Source organism: Lupinus angustifolius, chromosome LG12 (assembly GCF_001865875.1).
Source record: "Lupinus angustifolius cultivar Tanjil chromosome LG12, LupAngTanjil_v1.0, whole genome shotgun sequence".
Lineage (NCBI taxonomy): Eukaryota > Viridiplantae > Streptophyta > Magnoliopsida > Fabales > Fabaceae > Lupinus > Lupinus angustifolius.
In genome coordinates this window covers 15,007,524-15,029,052 of record NC_032020.1, presented here as the reverse complement: position 1 = coordinate 15,029,052, position 21,529 = coordinate 15,007,524, and the positions used below count along the sequence as shown (strand labels likewise).

The following is a 21,529-nucleotide window of genomic DNA, read 5'->3' as shown; positions in this document are numbered from 1 at the left end:
TTGACCCATTCACTACCCATAAAAAACAAGACGGTTCATCCCATGGACTAAACGCATTTTGATGAGAAATTATTAAATGGTCTTCGATTATGGTATGAATCATTACCATCCATCCATTTTACTTTTATAAATTTTACCTATTTTACATTTTCTTTTAACTCAATAATGACAACAACCTGACACATCTAAACAGCAGTAACCAGCAAAATATTATTTTCCTTTTAAGAGACTAAAATTGTGCATTATGGATCTCACTATCTCAGAATTAAGTTACAAAAGAAACTCTCGAACAAGGCAGAAAGCAATCTACAGGCCATGTGACTCCACATGAGAGAAGTCTTAGATATTGATTGTGTGTTGCCTATCTGCAGGAGCCACACACTGCCATAATGAACGGTAGGATGCAATACTTGGTGCTTCAACCCCAAGTGCAGAAAGGTTACGGGCATATTCCTAGTGACAATAGCAAAAAATCAGTATCTAAATGTGTTTGCAGTTAAAGAATGAGAAAGATAATACTGGTAGTAGTTCAGTATCAAGCCAACCTGAATGTCAAGGAACAACTGCATACACATTTTGTCTGTGTCAGACACATTATTATCTGAAACATCTGAACTAGCACCAGCTCTTCTTTGTGCACCCTGCCTAAGTCTCTGAAGTGAAGACTCTGTCTTTCTTGCCTGCTCGTGATTAACATTTATTAAAACAACTTCAAAGATAGAATCCAAGAGATCCAAAATTCTCATGAATGCACTTACCACACTGACGAGATCAGCAGCTAACTCATAATAACGATCAGTAATCTCAGTTGCAGCACCAAGGAGTATTTCATTTCTGGCTTCACTTACCAAATATCTCTTAGCTCTCTCCCCGTCCAAGAAAGCCTGGGGTGTAATCGGCATGTCATCAATATACATTCTTTGAAAACAGTACGTACTGCTTAAAAAATTATGTATAAGTGTAACCCACAAAGCATACTTCATCTTAATTAATTGGGGGAGGGGGTCTTGGATGCCAGTTACCATCGCGTTGTTTTGATATAGAAAACAAAACTATATTCAAAATTGGGGGCACCTAAAAATGGCCTGAATAACACAAGCTGTCTGATTCCTAAGAAAGGCACATTAAGTTTGTGTACCACACAAAAAAATCCCTTTTTCTAAAAAATAGAACATGTTATATGTTAAAATGGAAAGTGTCTGCATCACACAATGAAATGTTTAAAGGATATTTAAAGCTTGCCCTGTGTTCATGCTATAAGACTAGGGGCAATACTACCTTGAAGATAAGGGAGTAGCTTCATCCCCATACATAAAAGAAGTGATCTACAGTAAAATAACATATCAAATTCAATGTTTATAAAAAAAACACCCCAAAATTATTTAATTTGGTTCTGCCCCTGTATCAGATTCAACATCCTAATATTACATATCACCATTGCTTTGTCAAGAAATCGAGCTAAACAGCAAAAGAAGGAAGCAAGGTAAATATATAAAATAAACCTTCATGCTTTATTGATATTGCATACCTTAAGGGGACGTAATACCCCGGAAACATATGGTGAATGCCTCACAGGTAGAGGTTTATTCGTCATCCTGTAGGTTGCTGTTATTCCCTTCATTTGTCTCAAGTCCTACATTATTTCAGGGCCATAGTTAGGAAAAGAGCTTTAGTAAAAGGTGAAAAAAGTGGATCCTGGTGATTGGATCTTATTAGAAGTTCATAAGAAATGTATGTGACATTTTTAATTGGCCGTGACACAACTAAATTTTAATCTTGACTATCCATGTATGGTTTAATTGTCAAGATTTTCTCCCCTCATCTCTCACTATAAATACTCCTCTCACCAGATATGCTTATAAACCAGGTAGATTACAACCTACCTCAACTGACTTTTCTACTAGTGACTCCACCACTGCTTTGATGACTAATGGTTCTAGATATTTCAACGATTGACCGCTTTGTAAGATGCTCTGCTTTACTGATTCAAGAACATCAGGGGAACAAGAAGTTAGAAGCTGAAGCACATGTTGCAAGTAATCCCCACGAACCTGCTCCTCCAGACATCTTATATCATGGATAACCTACAAATCATTTAACATCAGTTATATTTCACGTAAGGTACAATCATATCTTCATTTGTCATAACTGACAAATATTGCAGACAGCACTGATGTTTGCTAGGCATAAATATAGGTATCAAAGACTCCAAGGAGTGAATTACCAAGTTTTATTTCACACAGAATGTAGGTTAAAAAAGCAACAAATACAAATACATATATGCACTAAAGAGAAGGCATGGTGCATACAAAAATAAAATCATCTATGACAGCCGAAACAGCCCATTCAGACCCAGTGCTGGTGCTTGTGTTACGGTTCTTGCGAGCAGTCAGTCCAGATGACAACCAACTTGAGTATCTGTAAGTTTGAAGAGAAGTTAGCTTTTGTGCATTCAGCACAACAACAATAACAACGACAAAAAGACAACATCACAGCTTAAATAACCTAGAAAGAAGCTGCAAGGATAGGCGAAGGAACTTGTCAGAGCAAGAAAGGACAAGAACATCTTCTCTCCAGCATGATCTCATACTCTCCAGCAGAGTAACACTTTGTTTTAATGTTAAATCTTGATAATTTGCTTCACCAGAGTCTGGATTTTGAACAGGGACAAGACTAGACGTTGTAAGCACAGACTCAAGAGACCCTGCTATTTCCTGAAACCTGAAGCAATTCCAGATATGGTTTCTATGTCACTGAACAATAATACAAGCCTTCTAAATCTATGATCACTTTAAAGTAGCAGAAGCACCTCAAAGAGAAATAAACTCCAATATTCCACTGCTTCATGAACTCGGTATAAATTGCTTCAGATCGAAATTTAGTAACAGCAGATCTGGATGGACAGTAGCCTTGCATGAAATGTTACAATATTAGTGAATATATACTCTTAAGATACATGTATCGATTTTTTTAAAAGAGTGCATCTATCAATAAATTAATAAGTGCATCTATCAATAAATTAATAAGTGCATCTATCAACGAAGTTCTGGCCATATTTTCTTTGCTGTTTCTGTTTATCAAGGTGCAAGGTGAAATACAAAGAATGGGGATATGAATACTACCTTCTAGATAAGCCAAGAAGTCTAAGCTTGATTTGTAATTTTTCAAGAACTCTGTCGGTCTTCCAGGAGAAAACGCACCTGGTTTTCCCTTCTGAGTTGCAGAGAGAACTTCTTTAAGAATTGAATTAGCCAAGAAGTCAAAGACATGCAAACCTGAATTTTCTGCACCAACGACCAAACTTTAGATACTTGAACAAAAACCTCTTATATATCACACATTGCATTTTTTTAAATTTGAGGAAACCATGACAGGCTTTTTGGCAAAATCATAGTGTGACCATAAAGGGTCTAGCTGAAAGTATATGCAGTATATGAAACTGAAAGGGGAGTAGGAAGCTTTAAATTTAGAAGGTCAATTTATCTCGTGAATTTAAGTGATGCAAAAAAGTCAGGTGAAGTACCAGCTGAAGAAATCTCCAATAAAAATTTACAGTCTTTATTAATGCGCTCCTTAATTAGTTGATAATCATTATGAAGCGCATCCCCGGATGACCCAGCAGCCACAGTCGACGGTCCATGTGGGATAATTTTCTGTATCAATGGAGCCACAACAGTAACCCGGAATATCTCTTCTGCATTCTTGGTGTTATCAATAGCAGCATATGCACGTAAGCAATTGTAAATTGCAGTAGCATCCCGGTGCTCTAAACCATCTACAAAACAATGTCCCAAGCTTGCATCTATAGTCAAGCTTGCATTTTGAATCCTCTTCTCCATATTCTCAATAAAAGGAAGGTTCTGTACTGGCATAATAGAGTAAAAGAGATGAGCACAGAATGTACTAAGGCCTTAGACAAAAGGTCCAAGGAACATATTTACCTTTTCTCACCATGCCAAGTTCTCCATTTCACATAGGTTATGTTACAATGAATCACAAATCTAAAGAACACTAGAAGATAAAAAAATTAAAATGAATATAATAAAAACATTAACATCTTTAAAACTTCAAGGCAGATAACGCTATCAACTACCAGTCACTCCAAAAAGTTGACATGCAACTACAAAATTTTGACATTTTTACTCCTAGTTCCACAGAGCTCCTAATTAATGCAGGACCCGATGAAGCTATTCTTCAACTAATTTTTATTTCCTCAAAATCACTTTAAAAACTTAACTAAATCACCTTATTTACACACAACCTAAGAATTTCACAATCTATGAAGTGAAAATACTAACACACAAGGGGCAACAAAAATCTAAAAATTGTAGGACACAAACTTCTAGTGAGAGGACCTTTCTATGTGAGAGTGAAAGTTGTAAATATTGACCATATAACTGTACAGGAATTGCTGAAATTAAAAATTGTTAAAATCTAAAAATTAGATTGCTTATTTTCTTTTTAATGATATTGTACAATTCCACAATAATATATCAGAGTCAGGAACACGTTACATAGTAGATTCCTTTCTAGACTTTCACATTCTGAAGTCCACTGGTGTAAACAAGTCTAATTATAGGTCAATGAAAATGCCAGTAAACACAGTTCTTGACTTATAAATACTTATAATGCCTGGTTAATGGTTACATATGAGAATGAAATATATGGTAAAACTATTTAATCTGTGGAGTCAAACTAAAATTTTATCTTCTGAAAATGGCAATCAATATGTCAAGTCAAGTATGTCCGTTGAGTCTCCTCTCTCTCTCTCTCATGAAAGCTACTTAGTTGGCAGTGTGTATACATTAACAATGAGGGAATAACAAGTACTAATCAACTAATACTGTAATGGCAATTGCTTCAAGAAATTTACTGGAAATTATCATTACAAACATAAATAGATTAAACGTTCAACGAAAGTGAGAAAAAAATTAAAACAAACCTTTGCATTAGTAACATAGAACCTTAGCCGGTTCATCTCACTGGCAATTCTCTCCAGTAGCATGCTTTGAGTCTCTCTGACACTTGTACCGTTCTCAACATGTTGCATAGAAACCCCATTGCTTGAGAAATTTCTCTCTGGCAAATTTACATCTCCGTTTGACCAATCAGCAGGTACACTGGGCAGCTCCTTTATTAATTTCTCAACCTGAAAATCACACAGAACAGAAATGACAACTTTACTACATAAGGCAATTGAATTTTAAGTGACAGCGTTAAGCCTAAATTCCGCAACATTTTGAAAATCAATGCAACAAATTATTGCCAAAATGCTGTCAGCGACTATTTTGATTGTAATAATATTGTGGTTCTAGCAGTCACCTGCTCTCTGCAACCACATCAGCCACAATTTCCGACAATTGTCTACAAATATGGTAAGCACGACATAGCAGCAACCAAAATGAAATTTCAAAGTTTCAAATCTTATGGAATGCAATATCCATACGAGTACACGATGGAAACCTAACAATGAAATTGATACTATACATATAAATTCACTCAAACTAATTAGAATCTTCTTACATAAAAGGTCCTCGCTTCTATTCTACTACATCTAATCAATAACTAAAGTTACAATCAAACACAAAAGATAAAAACTCAAACCTTAGAAACGACATGAAACGTATCAAGTAGGAGCTCTAAAGTCTCTCTCGCGGAGGCGGCTTCAGATCTCTGCCTCAACCCGTTCGTAACAGAAACGAGCGAAACTTGCACGGATCCTCTAAACTGCTCAATCTTCTCTCGAAGCTCCACAAGCGGCGCACGCATCCGCACCACCGCGGAGTCCACATCAACGAGTTTAGTGCTGAGATTAACGAAATCGGCATAATCACGGTTAATGAGATCGATGAGCTCGTGGTTGAGAGAAGATAGATAATTATTGAGTTCGGAACGGAGAGTGTCGAAGGGAACGAAGGTTCGGAGCTCAGAAATGTAGGATTCAGAATCGAAGTCAGGGGAGAGGAATGACGTCGGTTTGAACCAGAGAGGGTGAGTGTCAAGTGGATCGGAGAAGAGGTCCGTGGCGGATCTGGGTGGAGTTGCGATCGGATCCGCCATTTGCTTCGCGCGTGTGTCTGATTTGGTAGAAGAGAAAATGGATTTATTTTTGTTTAGATAGAAATGTGTAATGAACAACTCTAACTGCTTGAACTGCAGGGGTCTGAGACTATACAAATATATTTGTTAAGCCATGAGGATGGAGAAATTTTATCTGGTACTAGTAAATAGTAAATAAAGTGAATTTTTTCCTATTGTCTCTAATTATATATAAATTTTGTGTTTTTTTATTGGTTAAACCTTTTCTGGGTAATTGATTTGAGTTTGGTTTGATTCATCCATTTATTTCATAAACAATATGTAAATTTTATTATAAAGTTTATAATATTCTACCCCATGTATAATGTAGAGTTCATGTAATCTAATTTTTCATATAAAAATGGAACATTTTGTAAATTCTACTATTCAATCTATAATTTAGGGCAAATACCCAAACTTTTTTATGACAAGTCTAATTTTAGTGGTTGCAAGATTAGAGGTTGAAGTATGGATTATATTGGCTGAGTATTTCATTTTTCAAAAAATTATCCTCATTTCAGTGGTAGTACTCACTGGCCAGTTTTTGTTGCATTCGTTTATCCTTTGTATTGTATTAAGAATTGTGAACTTCTAGTTGGGTGTTTTTGTTAGACAGCTAGACAAACCAAGGCTGAACTCTTTGTGATCTAATGCTAGCTGCAGAGATGGCAAGTGAACTGTGAGATGATAGGTGAAAAAAGAATACCTGGTCCATAAAAGAGGCCAAAGCACATTGACTATGATAGAGAATGAAAAAATTAGTGCAAATTATTTTCTGATTTCAAGTTAGTCCAGAAATTAGTTTCTGTTTCATCTCAGTCCTATCAATACGTTTTTCAACTTTTATTTGATTTAGTTAAAAACATGAAGATCTAGAAAACCCTTCTATTAAATAATATAGATTGTTGTGGCATCTACTACTAGTAAAAGTCAAATTTACATAATATATATCCACACACAGAAGTAGCTATCTACAATTTAACGCAACCAACACTCTTCCTATTGCCAGGGGGAATATAGTGTGAATTTAACATGGAATGTTAACTTACTATTAAAGGTATTTAATAAACTATAAAGATAAACGCTCTATGCACAGCATAATTGCAGTAGCAGGATACAACTTCATCAATCGCTTGCATTCCCATGGAATCAATTTAGAGACTTTAAAACGCATGATATGAACAAAAAACAGAGAATGATAGGGCCTAAATGCTTATTATTCCAGCATATCTCAATAGGAGTGACAACAAATATATATGCACGGGATCATCTACAATATTATCTTTATCTTATATGGTCCAACATTTAAAACTTTTCAAAAGATTAACAAAAAAACTCAACCCGCGTTCTTTTGGGACGAGGAACCAAACAAAAGCAGAAGAGCATGACCAAAATCCTGTAAGGCTCTCCACTCCCTTCAAAACTTACCATCTGGGACATAAGAAAAGTAACTTCAAAGAAGGTTTCATTTTACAAAGGAAATGGCTGAACAACAACCCCTGCTAGCCCTATTGATGGGCAAAAAAAACTACAAATGCTCGGACCTTACGAGATGGAGGCAGCATTAGGTGTCTACCAAAGAAACAGCCCTCACATGAAATAGCTGAGAGATTTCTTTACTCTTGAACCACCTTCGCCATAGAGTTCATTCCATTGTAATAGTTCGGTCATATTTACTGATTCGGAGGAAACACTTGCACAGACCTGCCTCAAAACATAATATACAAAGTTAATTTTTATTAAAAAATGGAGGGCTGGAAGGATAGGGAGTGAGTGCATAAAAGAGGCTCTCGTTTCATACCTGTTGATGTGCATATTTGAAGTCATCCATGTTTAAAGATCGGATGTCCACACTGCTACATAATGATGGAGCAGGTCGACCTTCTGCTAGAGCAGCAGCACATTCCTGTAATGCATCTCAAACACATTAGGTTGGAATCTCCTTTAAGCTCCCAAGTAGTACAACCACGAATGTCTATGAACTAATATGAATACATATGTACAGAAGACCTAAGAGCATCACCAAATAGTAATAGTATTGTCCCAACAAAGGTCAACATATAACTTAATTTTTACAATGCTCAAAGAGCATGTAAACTTTCCAGAATGATTTGTGGAACCCTCCTAACTGTATTTTTATAGTCAGAAGCAATGACAAACCAATAGAAGTACTAAACCTAAGTTTTAACAACAACATAAGGTACCAAGCATAACACACAACAACATAAGGTACCAAGCATAACACACAACAACATAAGGTACCAAGCATAACACACAACAACATATAGAAGAACCATACCTTTTTTTCCTTTTCTAATATCTCTTTAATTGGACGGTGTGCAGCAGTTACACACAAATTCTGCAGTATAAGAGCATACATCAAATAATGACAAACATATAACACCAATGTTAAAAGTATTATTGGATAACAGGAAATAGAACATCTACAACCTTTAGATCACTTCCCGAATATCCATCAGTCATGCTTGCAACTGCATCCAAATCAATATCTGGGGATAATTCCTCTTTTGCCAGTATAACTTTCAAAATTTTTGCTCTGTTAGGAGCATCTGGCAAATTTACCATCAATCTGCAGAAGAAGACCGAAAGATTACAAAAACTTCAACATGCACCTAGTGTTCTTTAGCACCTCTTCACCCAAAAGAGGGAGGAGAAAAAGGAGAAAAGGGATATCAAAAGCATAATTGAGCATGGTATATACCTCCGTGGCAGCCTCCTTATGACAGCCTCATCTAGGTCAAAAGGCCTATTAGTTGCTGCAAGCACAAGAACCCGCTCAGTATCCTTTGTACGCAACCCATCCCAATTCACCATGAATTCATTTTTCATCTTCCGCATGGCCTCATGCTCCCCTGGATTTTCCCTCCGTCCCAACATACTGTCAACCTAAAAAAATAGTAAAGTTACATCTGATGATACAAAACAAACGAAAACCATTTTATGTGAAAAGCTTACTTCATCGACAAATATAACACTAGGAGCAATTTTACTAGCCAGAGAGAAAACAGCTTTCACATATTTTTCGCCCTCGCCAAACCACTGAAGCAAAAAGGGGCAAGAACGAGTTAACATGTACAACAAACTGATATAGGTAAGATACTAAGAATAACTACATCCAGTGGGGCACAAATTAAACCTTAGACGTGATACTTGACATAGAAATGTTGATGAAGTTTGCACCAGCTTCAGTAGCAATTGCCTTTGCAAGCATTGTTTTACCTGTTCCAGGGGGGCCAAATAATAGGATCCCCTTGCACGGCTGCACAACAGGCAAACTCAGTCAGAAATCAGCATGTGTAATATTTTGACAAAGGGCGTGATATCACAGAAAAAAATGGTTTTATAAGTTACACCGTTTACCATGTATTTCAATGAATATGGAAATAATTTCGGGGAACCAGAAGCCCATCACAAATGTTTTTAGCTTTCATTGTTTTATGTCAGATTGCTTTATGACGGATTGCAAACAACAAATGAGTTACATATCATGCACAAGTGAATATCAGATAACACATACAAAAGCTACAGATCCCCATATTTTTTGGAACTACCAAGGGTATCCCCAGGAACTAATCCCTTTTGGGGTGCGTGGCTGTCCCTCCCAACAAGTGTTGCTCCCGGGAATCGAACTGGTCTTTTTGAAGATCTAGTGGGGCCTTACACCACTAGATCTTGTTGATACAGATCCCCAGATGTCAAGGTCACTCCAAAAACAGGATTTAAGAAAACACAGCTGATTCTTCTTTCCCCCTCTCTTTTCTAGTGGGGACAGGGAGAAGGCATCATCATAGCCCATCAAAATCATCATAAAATCAATAAGTCCATGAACAATTCAGCAAAGTAGTAAAAGTACGTGATAAAAAGAGGCAAAAATATAGTGGGATCTATCTCAATTTTCAAAACACGGTCAGCTGACATAAAGAGCAGAAACGAAAACTTTTAATAAAATAAATTTCTATCTATGAAGAAAGCATAACCTTGGTTAATTGTCCCTTGCAAAACAGCTCAGGCCTCTGTAAAGGAAGCATCACCAACTCTTTCAGTGTATCCTTGACATTCTCGAGAGCTCCAATATCATCAAAAGTAACATCAATGTCACTAGGTGGAATAACATCACCCAAAAGCTTCTTTTCAAACTCGTTTTCTGTTACAATATCCTGATTTCATTTCAGACAACACATGAGTAGTGTTCATGAAAGAAGTTGGTTAAACTCTCCCAATAGAAATACTTATAAAGAGCAAAACTGGAACAAACTTCTTAGTATCAAAAGAGCATTACAATCACCTTAAGAGACTTCTTCAGGCTCTTGGGCTCATTCTGGATAGAATGCAAGATCTCAATTCCGTACTGGATGCTGGTAGGGTAACACCATTATAAAATTATAATGCAGTACACACAGTATTTCAAAAATACAAGCGATGCAAGTTGGCAATTACCTGTCACAAGACAAGACCAGCTTCGAATCAGGATCAGCTGCAGAATTCTGCATGAGGTGGTGGCTTAAAGCCCAACCGACTATCTTCTCTGCATCTGCAGTGTAGCAAACATGATATAGGAGAGAGATTTGAGTGGCAAATCCTAAACCACTTAATGGTAGAACATACTTTCGTTTGTAAGTGTCTGATCCTTAATGCACAAGGTCTCAAGTCCTTCGCATTCCATTCCGCAACGGCCTAAAACCTATTAAATAAAATTTGATAGACTATAAGTATTGTAAGCAAAGAACACCATTAATGTAACTATAAATAATCAAACATTTATAATAATATACGGCTAAACATATGTCTTGAGTAATCCTATTATGTACTATTAGGGAGACCAATGCACAAGGCTCCCATGAAGTGAGGTCTAGGTAGGGTAGATGTACGCAGTCTTTGTTCAAACCAAAAAATGACCTCTGAAAATCTGCGAAGATAATAACTTATAGGAGGACTAACTAAAACACCAAAAGAATCAACCATCAAAATTCTCCAGTCTAGAAAAGCTGACTAACAGAATCAAGGGCCAGATGGAATTCTAACTCATCAGCTTCTCAGTCTTAGATTAATACAAGAGGTTAAAATTTCAAGTGGCAAATTATGCAAGGTTGGGAGATCACAGAGACAAGGTAAAAGCCTCTAAAAACCCACACACTCACCGAAACATCCTTCAAAATCTTAAACGCTGATCTAAAGAACACATATCCTTGGGAAATAAAGTTTCAATGGGAAGCATAATTTGCATGATTGGTATCCCAATCCTTCATATCTAAATCACACTTTGAAGTTAACAGTACCATTAATAACATGGCGTATAAAGGAAAATTCCGTATAGCCTCCAACCTGTTTTCTCGTGTGCAAAATTTACAAGTATTAAACATGAAAATATATTTCCATCATGCTGTCAGAACTAAAATTACAAGCTAACACAAGATACTTACTGTGCGCAAGTGATGCAAATTTCCTTTGATTTTAAGAGTCTCGACATCTCGATCCAATTGCTGCTTCCAAGATGCTAGAAGTGCCTCATCCTACAACAGAAAATATACTATGAATATTATATATGAAGTTATGAACAAACAAATGACAGATAATCCACTGAACGTACCTGTGGCATGTGAATTGTAACTTTATTAGGGAAAAGCTTAATCAACATTTTGTTTGGCTTTGGGACTTCCTTTCCTCTGTCATGCAATCGTCCAAAACCATCCTGAAAAAGTAAATGCATAATGTTCCCTAATATAAGCATATACAAGCAAATACAAGCATATACATGCAATTCCTGCTTCTCACTTTCAAACAAAAGGAAGTGGAGTTAAAAGGTGATGAGCCATTACCGGGAAAGCCAAGTCAAGAAGGGCAGTCTGATTGCTACCGAATTTTGTAAAAAGCAAACCCCCGGGATGCGACTGCAAGGAAAGAAAAAATTCAAAGAGTTAATTTATAACTTCCAATTTGAACATTTATTCACTAAAAGAAAAATATTTCTTAGTTTCCAATTAATATAAAACAAAATGAAATAAAATTATAAATTGCATAACTACTAAAACAATACAGATCTTCAGAAACTGATTATTTCATTCTTTCAACAAATTCCCATGCAAATAAACCAAAAGACATGCAGACAAGATATTCAGTTTCAGGGTCAATGTGCATGACACTTTAGCATTACAGAACAGGGTTATGATTTGATCCAAAAAAGGGATAATTAATCTTAATTATTATTTCCTTATATATCTTTGGAGACTTGTAACTGGGTCCCTATAGTTTCGAATTTTTTTAAATGGATCCCTATTATTAAAGCAATGTTAAACATATAGCGGTGCTCAAATGTTCACTCGTAAGGTCATGAAACTATATGGGCCCAATTACAAACTTTTTGGATTCCAATAGTTTCAAAATTATCAAAATAGGTCATCGTCCCTCAATCCAGCACCATTAAAAAGTTATAATAGTTCTCTAACAGCACAGGCCTAATCACAAACATTAAAAGCATAGGGACCTAATTCTAAACCCCAAATAATATAAGAACCTAAAAATTTATTTAACCAATATATATATATATTACCTTCTCCTTTCTACTGTCGGTGTGAGTGTGTGAACCTATTACCACCACATTGTCTGGAAGGTTTTCAAGCCTACTTTTAAATGAAAATGGATCTCCATTTCCTACTACAGACTTCTCGGCATCCTTCATGAATAAAATGAATGGTGCATTTCTGCTCTCACTGTAAACAACCTGACACAAAATGTATAAAATCTTAGTATAACATTGGGCTAGAAAATGATTACAAGATGCTTATAGACCACAGAGCGACGTGAAAGGCAACCTCAAACAACGAATTGATAAGCAATTTGTCCAGTTCCTCCACACCACTGTTTTCCAAACGAAGATCATTGACTGAAAACAGAAAAAATACACCTTCAAATTCTAGGACCAAAATAGGCTCAAATTTACAAGAAAATAGAATATCTAAGAAATATAATAAATGTTGTAGCAGATAGTAATGTATTACCATTGCAGAAAAATCCTTGACCTCCCTCACAGGCACCTCCAAGATCAACTCCATCAGATATGGGTTTATCAAATCTCACACCAATTTTAGACAACGGGTTATCATCAAATATTAAGACAACCTTTCCCCGACTTCCATTAGGTGGGCCCCTATATGTGAAATTTCTAATCAATGTTAAATAAAAACAGAAACAGTTGCACTTAGTTTGGAATTGGTGAAAGTGGAGAAATTTGTTGAGAGGAAAACAAGGGGAATATGGATGGATAAGCTAGAAAAAGAATATCTGAATTACATTCTACAAAAATGGAGAGAAACTGAAACTATAGAAAAGGTCAATTCAATTGCTGAGAGAGTTCTAATTTATATGAATTGTCATTTCATAATCAAGAGTAACCACTAACCAGGGTATTGTGGTGTTGCACCTCAATTTGGTGAATGAAGATCATCCACCATTACACTACTATATCATGCATAAAAAGTAGGAGCCATTCATGATAACTTACATTCTATAGTTCATCTCACAAGTGCAAGAAAGTCTACACAACAATGTATATCAATGAATAAAAGAAATCAGTTCAGAAGAGTTTACATCATATTTGTACCTTGAAGATGGCTGGTACAAGCCACACGAAGATGAACAGCTAAATTTCACTTTATCACCTGCATGATTATATATGGAAATTACCAACACTTTTGAGATGAAATCAAAGCACCTTAGAGATGCACATAAGTGAAAGAGCACATACCTAATTTAAACAAGCAATTTTTGGCTGTCCCAGGGGTAGATGGTATGTTATCAATTTCCAACTTAAGTTGAGACTCAGGGCCAGATGATGATGTAGGTACGTCTGAAGAGCTAGGCATATCTGTTTCACTAGCTAATGGATCCATGTTCCTAGCCATATCTGTGGCTGTAGGATTTTCTTTGGTGGCTCTGCAGGCTTTTTCGACAATAAATCCATCTCTGAGTAGCTCAGCTTGCTTGGAGGATAAACCCTGTCATCACACAGAAAATAAAGATTGATTATCAGAGTCAGAGTTTTCACTCAAAACACTTCACGGACACATCAACAAAAGAAGCATGCATGGCTTGATCACAGTTTGAGACCAACAAGGAAGATTTATCTTACACCCAAAAGTGAATGGCTATCGAATATGAGCAACTTAGCTCCAAAGTATTTTGCAAGTGCTTTTGCCAAAATCTCCTGATAGATTTCTGACCCTGCAAACAACAACAACAAAATGGCAATTTAAGGAAACGATTAAAGAAAAATAAAGGGAGCAGTAATATAGTACCCACACACCTGCCGGTCCCGAGAGCAGAATACGAGGGTTTATAGTTGTAAGATCCGTAGTGTACTTCTCATGTTCTTTATCTTTATGCTTGAGGTGTATAAAGCAAGCTGCCACCAGGACATTTTTTGTATTCTCACTGCAAAAATATCCATTGAAGGAAGAAGCTATAAGAATGGCTTCAAGCAAATTGCAACAAAGATGTAATCAAATCGAACAAATAAAGAATAATCTTAGTTACAAAGAATCATAGCAACCTCAACACATACCAAAAAATTAAATGCTAACATCCATTGCTAAGTTCCTAATATCCAACTATATAGACATTTCAAGAAGACAATGCGACAACATTAACAACTGATACGTGAAAGCTAGTAAGTTGATTCAGAAGGCATTTATAATAAAAGCTGCACCTATAAATTTACACCATGTAACAAATTCAAATGATAAATAAAAATAAAGGTAGCCAGACTAATTTCATTTATAGGATTAGGATCACACATAGCATTGCAATAGATATACATTAGAAGATATTTATACCTCAAATAATATGGGAAGTTATCAAAAGACACATCTATTTCATTTCCATCCAGTATTGCAGCACGGACATCCTCTCTAAATACTGCACAGCGCACAGATGTAGTCGAAGTCGATGCAGCCTGTGTATCCAGCGTCCCATTTAATTCTTCCAATACCTGTTTATAGTTACTTTTGCTCAATTTCAGTTTACAACTAGGACGGGCTAAGATCTTGAAGAAAGGCCTTAGGAAATCATTCACCCCAGAGAGTTTTACATTGCCAGCCTCTGTCCTAGCATCTGGATCGCAATCCATTGGTGAATCCTTGTCGCTTGCTCCAACATCAGCTGCTTTATCACTCTGCACATTTGGAGTTGATTCGAAGGCATTGATCTCAATTTCTATACCACCATGAGGAACAGAATGACTAGGGGCTTCCGGGTGAGGTTTAGTGGAACTTTCAGCTGGAGATTTCAATCTTGTGAGGTCCTGTCTGATGCTAGAAAGAGAAGCCAAGATAGAAGCCCCAGCCACAGCTGAAGCATCTCCAGCTTTCCTTTCAATCTGCTGAAATTTACCAACACTACTCTGGACTTCTGCACCCTTAACTGCAACCTCAGTATTTAGTTGCTGAAAAATCTAGGTTGAAAACAAATTAAGAAAATCATCCATACAAAAATTAAAAATAAAAACCTTGGGAACAAGGGAATCATAGATAATTGAGAAATAGCCAAACAGTATAATCAATACTTCTCATTTGAAGAAGCACCTGGGAGGAAAAATCAAATTGAATTTGATGAACTAAAAGGATACATAAGAATGTTTTCCCAGCAAACCAAAAACAACCTCATCACCCGAGTTAAGAACACAGTTGGTGTTCTTCTTGACAAGCGTCCCATTTACTAGCACAGATCCCTTGCTACCTGTACTTTCTAGCACAGCTACATTACTTCCCTTGCCCTGATCATTTCCATAAACAACAGTAAGCATACTTCAGATGCACATCCTAAAGTACTCACCTCAAACAACTAGAAGAAAACCATTTATCCAAGCACAAGACTGCAGATAAGTATTGTGTTTACGGTCCAAACTGCAATCATAGCTACGATATTACATTTTTGGATGCCTTTGCAATTGCAGAAAACATAATAGAACTACAACCCTGACTGCAATTAACTATAGGGATTATAGAACTTTGTGAAATAGTAACCAGGTAAAATGACCCATTAGGATGTGCTTCTTTGAAAGGAGCCTGGCCACACACAATCTTATCAATGTTTGAAAACTCCATCTAGAAACCTTACTTGAAGTCTTCAGACATACCTGGCTGTGCTTGATCTTGCATAAATTTCCACTTATAGTTTGATCTTTCAGTGGCAGGCTGCAATTTCTACTGGAACCAATCGTGAAGTTCTGTGGGGAAATGATGACATTTGGATGCTGCAACAGTAACAAAGTTCAAATTAACAAACTTTGAACTTCAAAAATCCCAACTGCAAACACTTCTTATTCACTTGACTCAATAACGATGAAATTACCTGTGCAGACTGAGACAAGAGCCTGCCCCATGGAGCTGAACTCTCAAGCTTAGGACTTGGCTTTTGATGCGCACTCCAAGAAGAGAACGCACCCTTGGCCTTATCAATCGGCGAAGAACCTTCATAACAAAATTCAATAACCAAACACCTATTCAGTATAATAAACAAAAAAGAAACAAAATTTGGATTAAAAATTATGTATCTGAGAGCTAAAATGTACCATCAGCAATCGGCGCCACCACAGCTGCAGTGGCGGTAGCATCAGCCTTGCCGGAGCTCACAGCATCAATCGCACCATCTCCAGCGATCTGAACATCGCCGGAGCCACGTTCTCCGGGATCAGGCGCCGGCTCTGGAATACGTAACTCCTTGGAATTTTCCGCCGCCGGCATCGGTTTCTCCGACGAACCGTCATTGTCGACCTAGAAAAATCGAATAAATCGTAAAGATTATAATATAAAGAAGAAACAAGGTTTAAGGGTTGAATTATCAGAAAAGTAATAGGTAAGAGTCGAACGGTTTGGATTGATTTGATTGAATAAAAGAGAACAGAAAAGAGAAAAAGGAAGAACCTTTTGACGCTTGGGTGAAGGAGTTTTATCTTCAGAAGAAGAAGATCTTTTGGAATTGTTGCCAGAGAGAGAACCGCTGCGTCTCGTTGAAACCATGCTTCTTCTCTCTTCTTTCTTCTGCTTCTTGTTTTTTAGCTTCACACCTCTTTGTTTTTTCAATATATAAATGAATTTATTTTACTTTTTTTTCTTTTTTAGTAAAATGTCTTTTTTTTGGTACATTAGTGAAATGTCTTTTACTATGGTACTAACTCATCCTTAACATTAAAAAATAGAGAAAAAAAATGTATTCATTAACAATCTAATACATTATAAATTCATTATTTCTTATTTATTTTTAATTATTATTAACTCTTCAAAAAATAAAATAGAAGAATAATATAATAATTGTTTACAAATATTTACATTAATAGCGATTACAACAATTTCTGAATTAGCCAATAAAGCTGAAAATAAATAAAATGATTGTGTTCTGATAGTAATATTACCTATCCAACAACTTTAACAGCAATTCACGTATTTGTGAACCGACTAATATTTTCTTATTTCCAAAATATTTTGATGTATAGAATTATGTAGAGAGTTTATAAAGTCAATGAATAAAGTAAAAGTTGAAAATAATTTGTTTAAAATAAAAGTATTTAATGCACATTAAACTGAATCAAAAAAATGAAAAAATATGAGGTGAAAATAAGAAATGAGAAATAGTAAACAAAACTAAAATATAAATATGTATTAAGTTTATAAAATAATAAAAAAATTGAAATAAATTAACTAACAGAATTAAAACATTAAATGATATATAATGGAGGGAGTAGTTGGAAAGTTAGTATACACCTTTTATTATTTTCTTCTTTTTAATTTTAATTGTACCTGGTACACGACACCATTTGCATGAATAAGGATTTATGTATTAGTTGTGGCGCAATCTAGCAGGGCATGGGGGTAATGAATATAATGCGCTGAGTTGTTGCATTTGTGGCTAGTTTGAGTATTCTAGTTTTGAGTCGTTTGACTCTGATTCATTACGTTGTATTTTTTGCAGACTGAAACTGACTACTATAATAAAAGTACGGGAAAGCTCGTTTCCGAAGTCACTGTGCACAGTGAAGCTTTTCAACCTTCTTTTCCACTTCATACATCATTGCTCATAACAAAATTAATATTTTTTAATCACGGAATCTCTACAGTTTTTTTACATTAGAAAAGGAGAAGGACAAAGTGTCCAGCTAAAAATATTGATTTATTAGTATAAGATCTGCTAGATAAAAAATTAGAAGGTTAAAAATTGATTCATAAATAATACATATAGGAACTAATTATTTTTATAATGTGTAAATGTCTCTCTCATTAAATATCGTTTTCAAAAGTCGAACGGATCATTCTTGAAATTTAATAGTAGAAGTGACCAACGTTTTGTCATAATTTGTATGAGTTTGAATTCATATATTCCATTTCAAAAAGTACCAGATTTGGAAAGTTTGGAATTCCTCCAAACTTGAGATATTTTTTATATGGAAGATACAATAAAATATAAGTCATTTAAGATTCTTTCAACTACACGTAGAAAGTTGCAGAACTTGTGGCAAATCAAGAAATGAGTAGTTTGATAGTATATTGAATTTCATTGATATTATTGTTTAGTTTTACATATGGTGAGTAATTTTGACTTTGTATTTTAAGTCTTCATCACGATACTGTTTTAAGTTTTCATCGTGATACTATTTGAAGTTTTGATGTTGATGTTTTGATTTATATATTAATATCTGGGGATTATATTTTGTGATTATATTCATATATTCTTAAGAAATTATTAGTGGCACATATTAATTTTTGAATCCTGTACAATATATCAAAAGTTAGATGTCATCAGATTTATTTATTTTCCTCATTCTGATTATAATTTATTTTATTTAAATGGCGTGGTTATAATTTTAATCTTAAAAATCAGTTTTTTAAAATGTAAATACAAAATAATATTTTTGTTGTGCAATAAATTTTATAATTTGAATATTATTAGAATTGGAAAAATAAATAAAAATAAATTTAATGTGGAATACTGTATTTTTTAATTCTAATTCTCACAAGTAATTGAATTGGAATTCAACTTCAAATTCTAAATATGCATTCCAATTCTTAATATACTCCAAACATATAATTACAATTCTAAGTTAATTTTAATTATAGTCACCAACAATGTGTTGATCTAGTAGTGTAAGACTTTACTATATATCCGTATGATGACCAAAATGTTAAGAGTTCAATTATTGGGAGCAACAGTTGTTGGAAAGAGTATCCACGAACCTAGAAATAGATTAGTTCATTACTCGAAAGGGTGGGGATTCCCTAGTACCAAATTATTTTAGAATTACAGTTACAATTCCAAGTCAGTTTCAATTCTAGTTACAATTCCAATTTGAACGTCAAAATGAACTTTAAGCGTATTTTAAGATTCTCGATTTTTTTATACTACCAAACATATTTTTCACCTTAGATGCTTAGGAGGATGACGATTTACATTTTGAGAGATTCCTCATTCATTTACAGGATTAGGGTTTGTCCATAAAGTAGTTCCTAGTCATATGTGTGACGCATTAGTTTAGTCTCGTTTAATCAAGAGTGTTGTGGTTTGGTGCGGCAATTATCGATTTTGAAAGGAAAAGAATAAGGTTCCTGTTTGGTTAATCACATGACGTGCTCCCGACAAATTCCATTGAACATTATTTCATTGCTAAATATGTTCTCCCAGGTGGTTATTGGACTTCGCTATTCTTGTTAACTTCTTGTCATATGACATTAGAAGTCGGTTTTGTGATAATTGGGTTGGTTCTGTATGTTGCTTCAGGCTCACCTTGTGGTCACTCTGTAATTGGGTTGGAATTGAGACAACTCATGACATGGTCATAACACCCGTAATAGGTAGAAATACTCAATTTTACGCTATTCACCATAGATGACAGCAAAATAATCCCTTCATACATACGAGTGTTGGTTCAAGTGTTACATGTTTGATTTCCCTTAAGCAAGTTATCGGGATCGAGTCTTGTGGATGGAAAAATGTCCGCCGTGAGAATTAGCCTCACGTACCTGTAGATATTCCCGGATCGGATATGATTGTCTCTAGTGCGAAATGGGAAACCAAAAATAGAGTACCTTTATGAATCAGATATGACAAAATTATTCACAATCTATCAAAATCCATCCAAATTTATTCATAGAGCCAATGAATTTAAATGGATGAATTCAATAGAAAAATTTAACAATAGATTTGAATCCATTTATTATATATAATGAATATTCATAAATATATTCATTTGGATGAATATCTCATACATCCAAAAAAACAAAATTTCAAAATTGATTGTCCTTTGGTTTTCAATTTCATTTAATATTCACGAAAATTAAATTCAAACAAATTCATCCATGATTCTTACACGTTTAATATTTTATTAAATTGATTAATTATAGAATATGTGTATGTAATTAATATTAAAAGATTATTTTTAAGTACATAATATATATATAAGTATGGGAAAAATGTATGTATTGGCAGTATATGAATTTAATACATCGCCACTGCATTATCCACCATTTATATATAATCAATAATCATCATTCTCTCTTAAAAAAAGAGACTCAAATAAATGGTGGATGAAACTAATTATGTATAAATTTTTACAATAACAATGCATAAATATTGTACTTTAACGTAGAATTTAAACATCGCATGCTAATAGAATTTTGTATTTTTTTAAAAGTTCAAAAAATGATTTTTAAAAGTGTTTTTAAATGATTTTAAAAACATTTTGTTAAAAGGAGATTTTTAAAAATGTTTTATTAGATAGTAGTTTTTATAATAATGATTTTGTTTAATAATATTTTTAATTTCAATAAAAACAATCAAATAGATTATAGATTGAATATTTATCCATCTAAATCCATAAAAATAGAGTCATGAATAAATTGAATGAATTAAAATTTATTCATTAAGTTTAGATACGGAGGAATGAGATAATTTAAAATATATTTTAGATGCACATGACAGCTAGAGAAGCTTCCATATCATGCCCCTCCCACCAGGTAATGCCTCTTACTCTCTAACCATTATTAATCCAACAGAGTTAAATCAGAAACGATTATAAACTAACAGAAAAGTAGACAGATGATCAACAAAACCATTCCTCTTGATTTTATTATACTAGATGTGCAATACAAACTATTATCACTCATGAAGGGTCTGTTTGTGAGAGGAATAAAGGAAATGAAAGGCATAAGAGCCATCTTACAAGTGCATTTCATGGCTCCCAAACTTTTCCTTTCCCTCTCTTAGCCTCCAAAAACTATCTCACAAACAGGCGATAAGAGGACAAAATCATATCGTACTATTAGACATGGTTAGGATTGAGCAGTTCCTGCAACCTTGGCCGGCCAAGCTAAACCAAAATGATCTGAAACATACAACTTGCAGATATGTATTTAATTAGAGAAATAAACATCTCTGTTTTGGCCATTTA

At 34.8% G+C, this 21,529-nt stretch overlaps 2 protein-coding genes across 4 annotated transcripts; both read right to left on the bottom strand.

The window, feature by feature from the left end:
* Positions 178-6,194, bottom strand: LOC109361971 (conserved oligomeric Golgi complex subunit 2). The gene is made up of 12 exons (XM_019607518.1): positions 5,605-6,194; positions 4,943-5,149; positions 3,524-3,860; positions 3,123-3,284; positions 2,810-2,909; positions 2,506-2,721; positions 2,310-2,418; positions 1,884-2,084; positions 1,529-1,633; positions 759-884; positions 546-680; positions 178-453 (listed from the first exon to the last, which is right to left on the bottom strand). Exons 1-12 carry the CDS (start codon positions 6,058-6,060, stop codon positions 340-342), a joined length of 2,268 nt encoding a protein of 755 aa, XP_019463063.1. The 5' UTR covers positions 6,061-6,194; the 3' UTR covers positions 178-339.
* LOC109361970 lies at positions 7,096-17,167 on the bottom strand. Of its 3 annotated transcripts, XM_019607517.1 has the most exons (29): positions 17,016-17,167; positions 16,664-16,865; positions 16,444-16,562; positions 16,229-16,345; positions 15,719-15,865; positions 15,167-15,544; positions 14,928-15,082; positions 14,399-14,526; positions 14,225-14,316; positions 13,841-14,090; positions 13,697-13,754; positions 13,095-13,243; positions 12,909-12,979; positions 12,647-12,817; positions 11,916-11,987; positions 11,687-11,788; positions 11,520-11,609; positions 10,705-10,780; positions 10,537-10,630; positions 10,385-10,454; positions 10,077-10,256; positions 9,236-9,358; positions 9,055-9,138; positions 8,801-8,985; positions 8,530-8,668; positions 8,378-8,437; positions 7,880-7,984; positions 7,668-7,782; positions 7,232-7,586 (listed from the first exon to the last, which is right to left on the bottom strand). In XM_019607517.1, exons 1-28 carry the CDS (start codon positions 17,109-17,111, stop codon positions 7,669-7,671), a joined length of 3,627 nt encoding a protein of 1,208 aa, XP_019463062.1. In that variant the 5' UTR covers positions 17,112-17,167; the 3' UTR covers positions 7,232-7,586; position 7,668. The 3 variants fall into 3 exon arrangements, with proteins under 3 accessions (XP_019463061.1, XP_019463062.1, XP_019463060.1); XM_019607516.1 differs by having other exon boundaries at positions 7,096-7,574; positions 7,644-7,782; positions 14,928-15,544; XM_019607515.1 differs by having other exon boundaries at positions 14,928-15,544.

Excerpts from the sequence above, each read along its gene's own strand:
- LOC109361971 (XM_019607518.1), bottom strand. The coding sequence starts at position 6,060 with ATGGCGGATCCGATCGCAACTCCACCCAGATCCGCCACGGACCTCTTC. Across the intron at positions 3,285-3,523 it reads ATTGGAGATTTCTTCAGCTG|AAAATTCAGGTTTGCATGTC; the intron begins GTACTTCACCTG and ends TCGTTGGTGCAG. Across the intron at positions 1,634-1,883 it reads TAGTAGAAAAGTCAGTTGAG|GACTTGAGACAAATGAAGGG; the intron begins GTAGGTTGTAAT and ends GAAATAATGTAG.
- LOC109361970 (XM_019607516.1), bottom strand. The coding sequence starts at position 17,111 with ATGGTTTCAACGAGACGCAGCGGTTCTCTCTCTGGCAACAATTCCAAA. Across the intron at positions 11,610-11,686 it reads TTACAATTCACATGCCACAG|GATGAGGCACTTCTAGCATC; the intron begins GTACGTTCAGTG and ends TTTCTGTTGTAG. Across the intron at positions 7,985-8,377 it reads TATTAGAAAAGGAAAAAAAG|GAATGTGCTGCTGCTCTAGC; the intron begins GTATGGTTCTTC and ends GATGCATTACAG.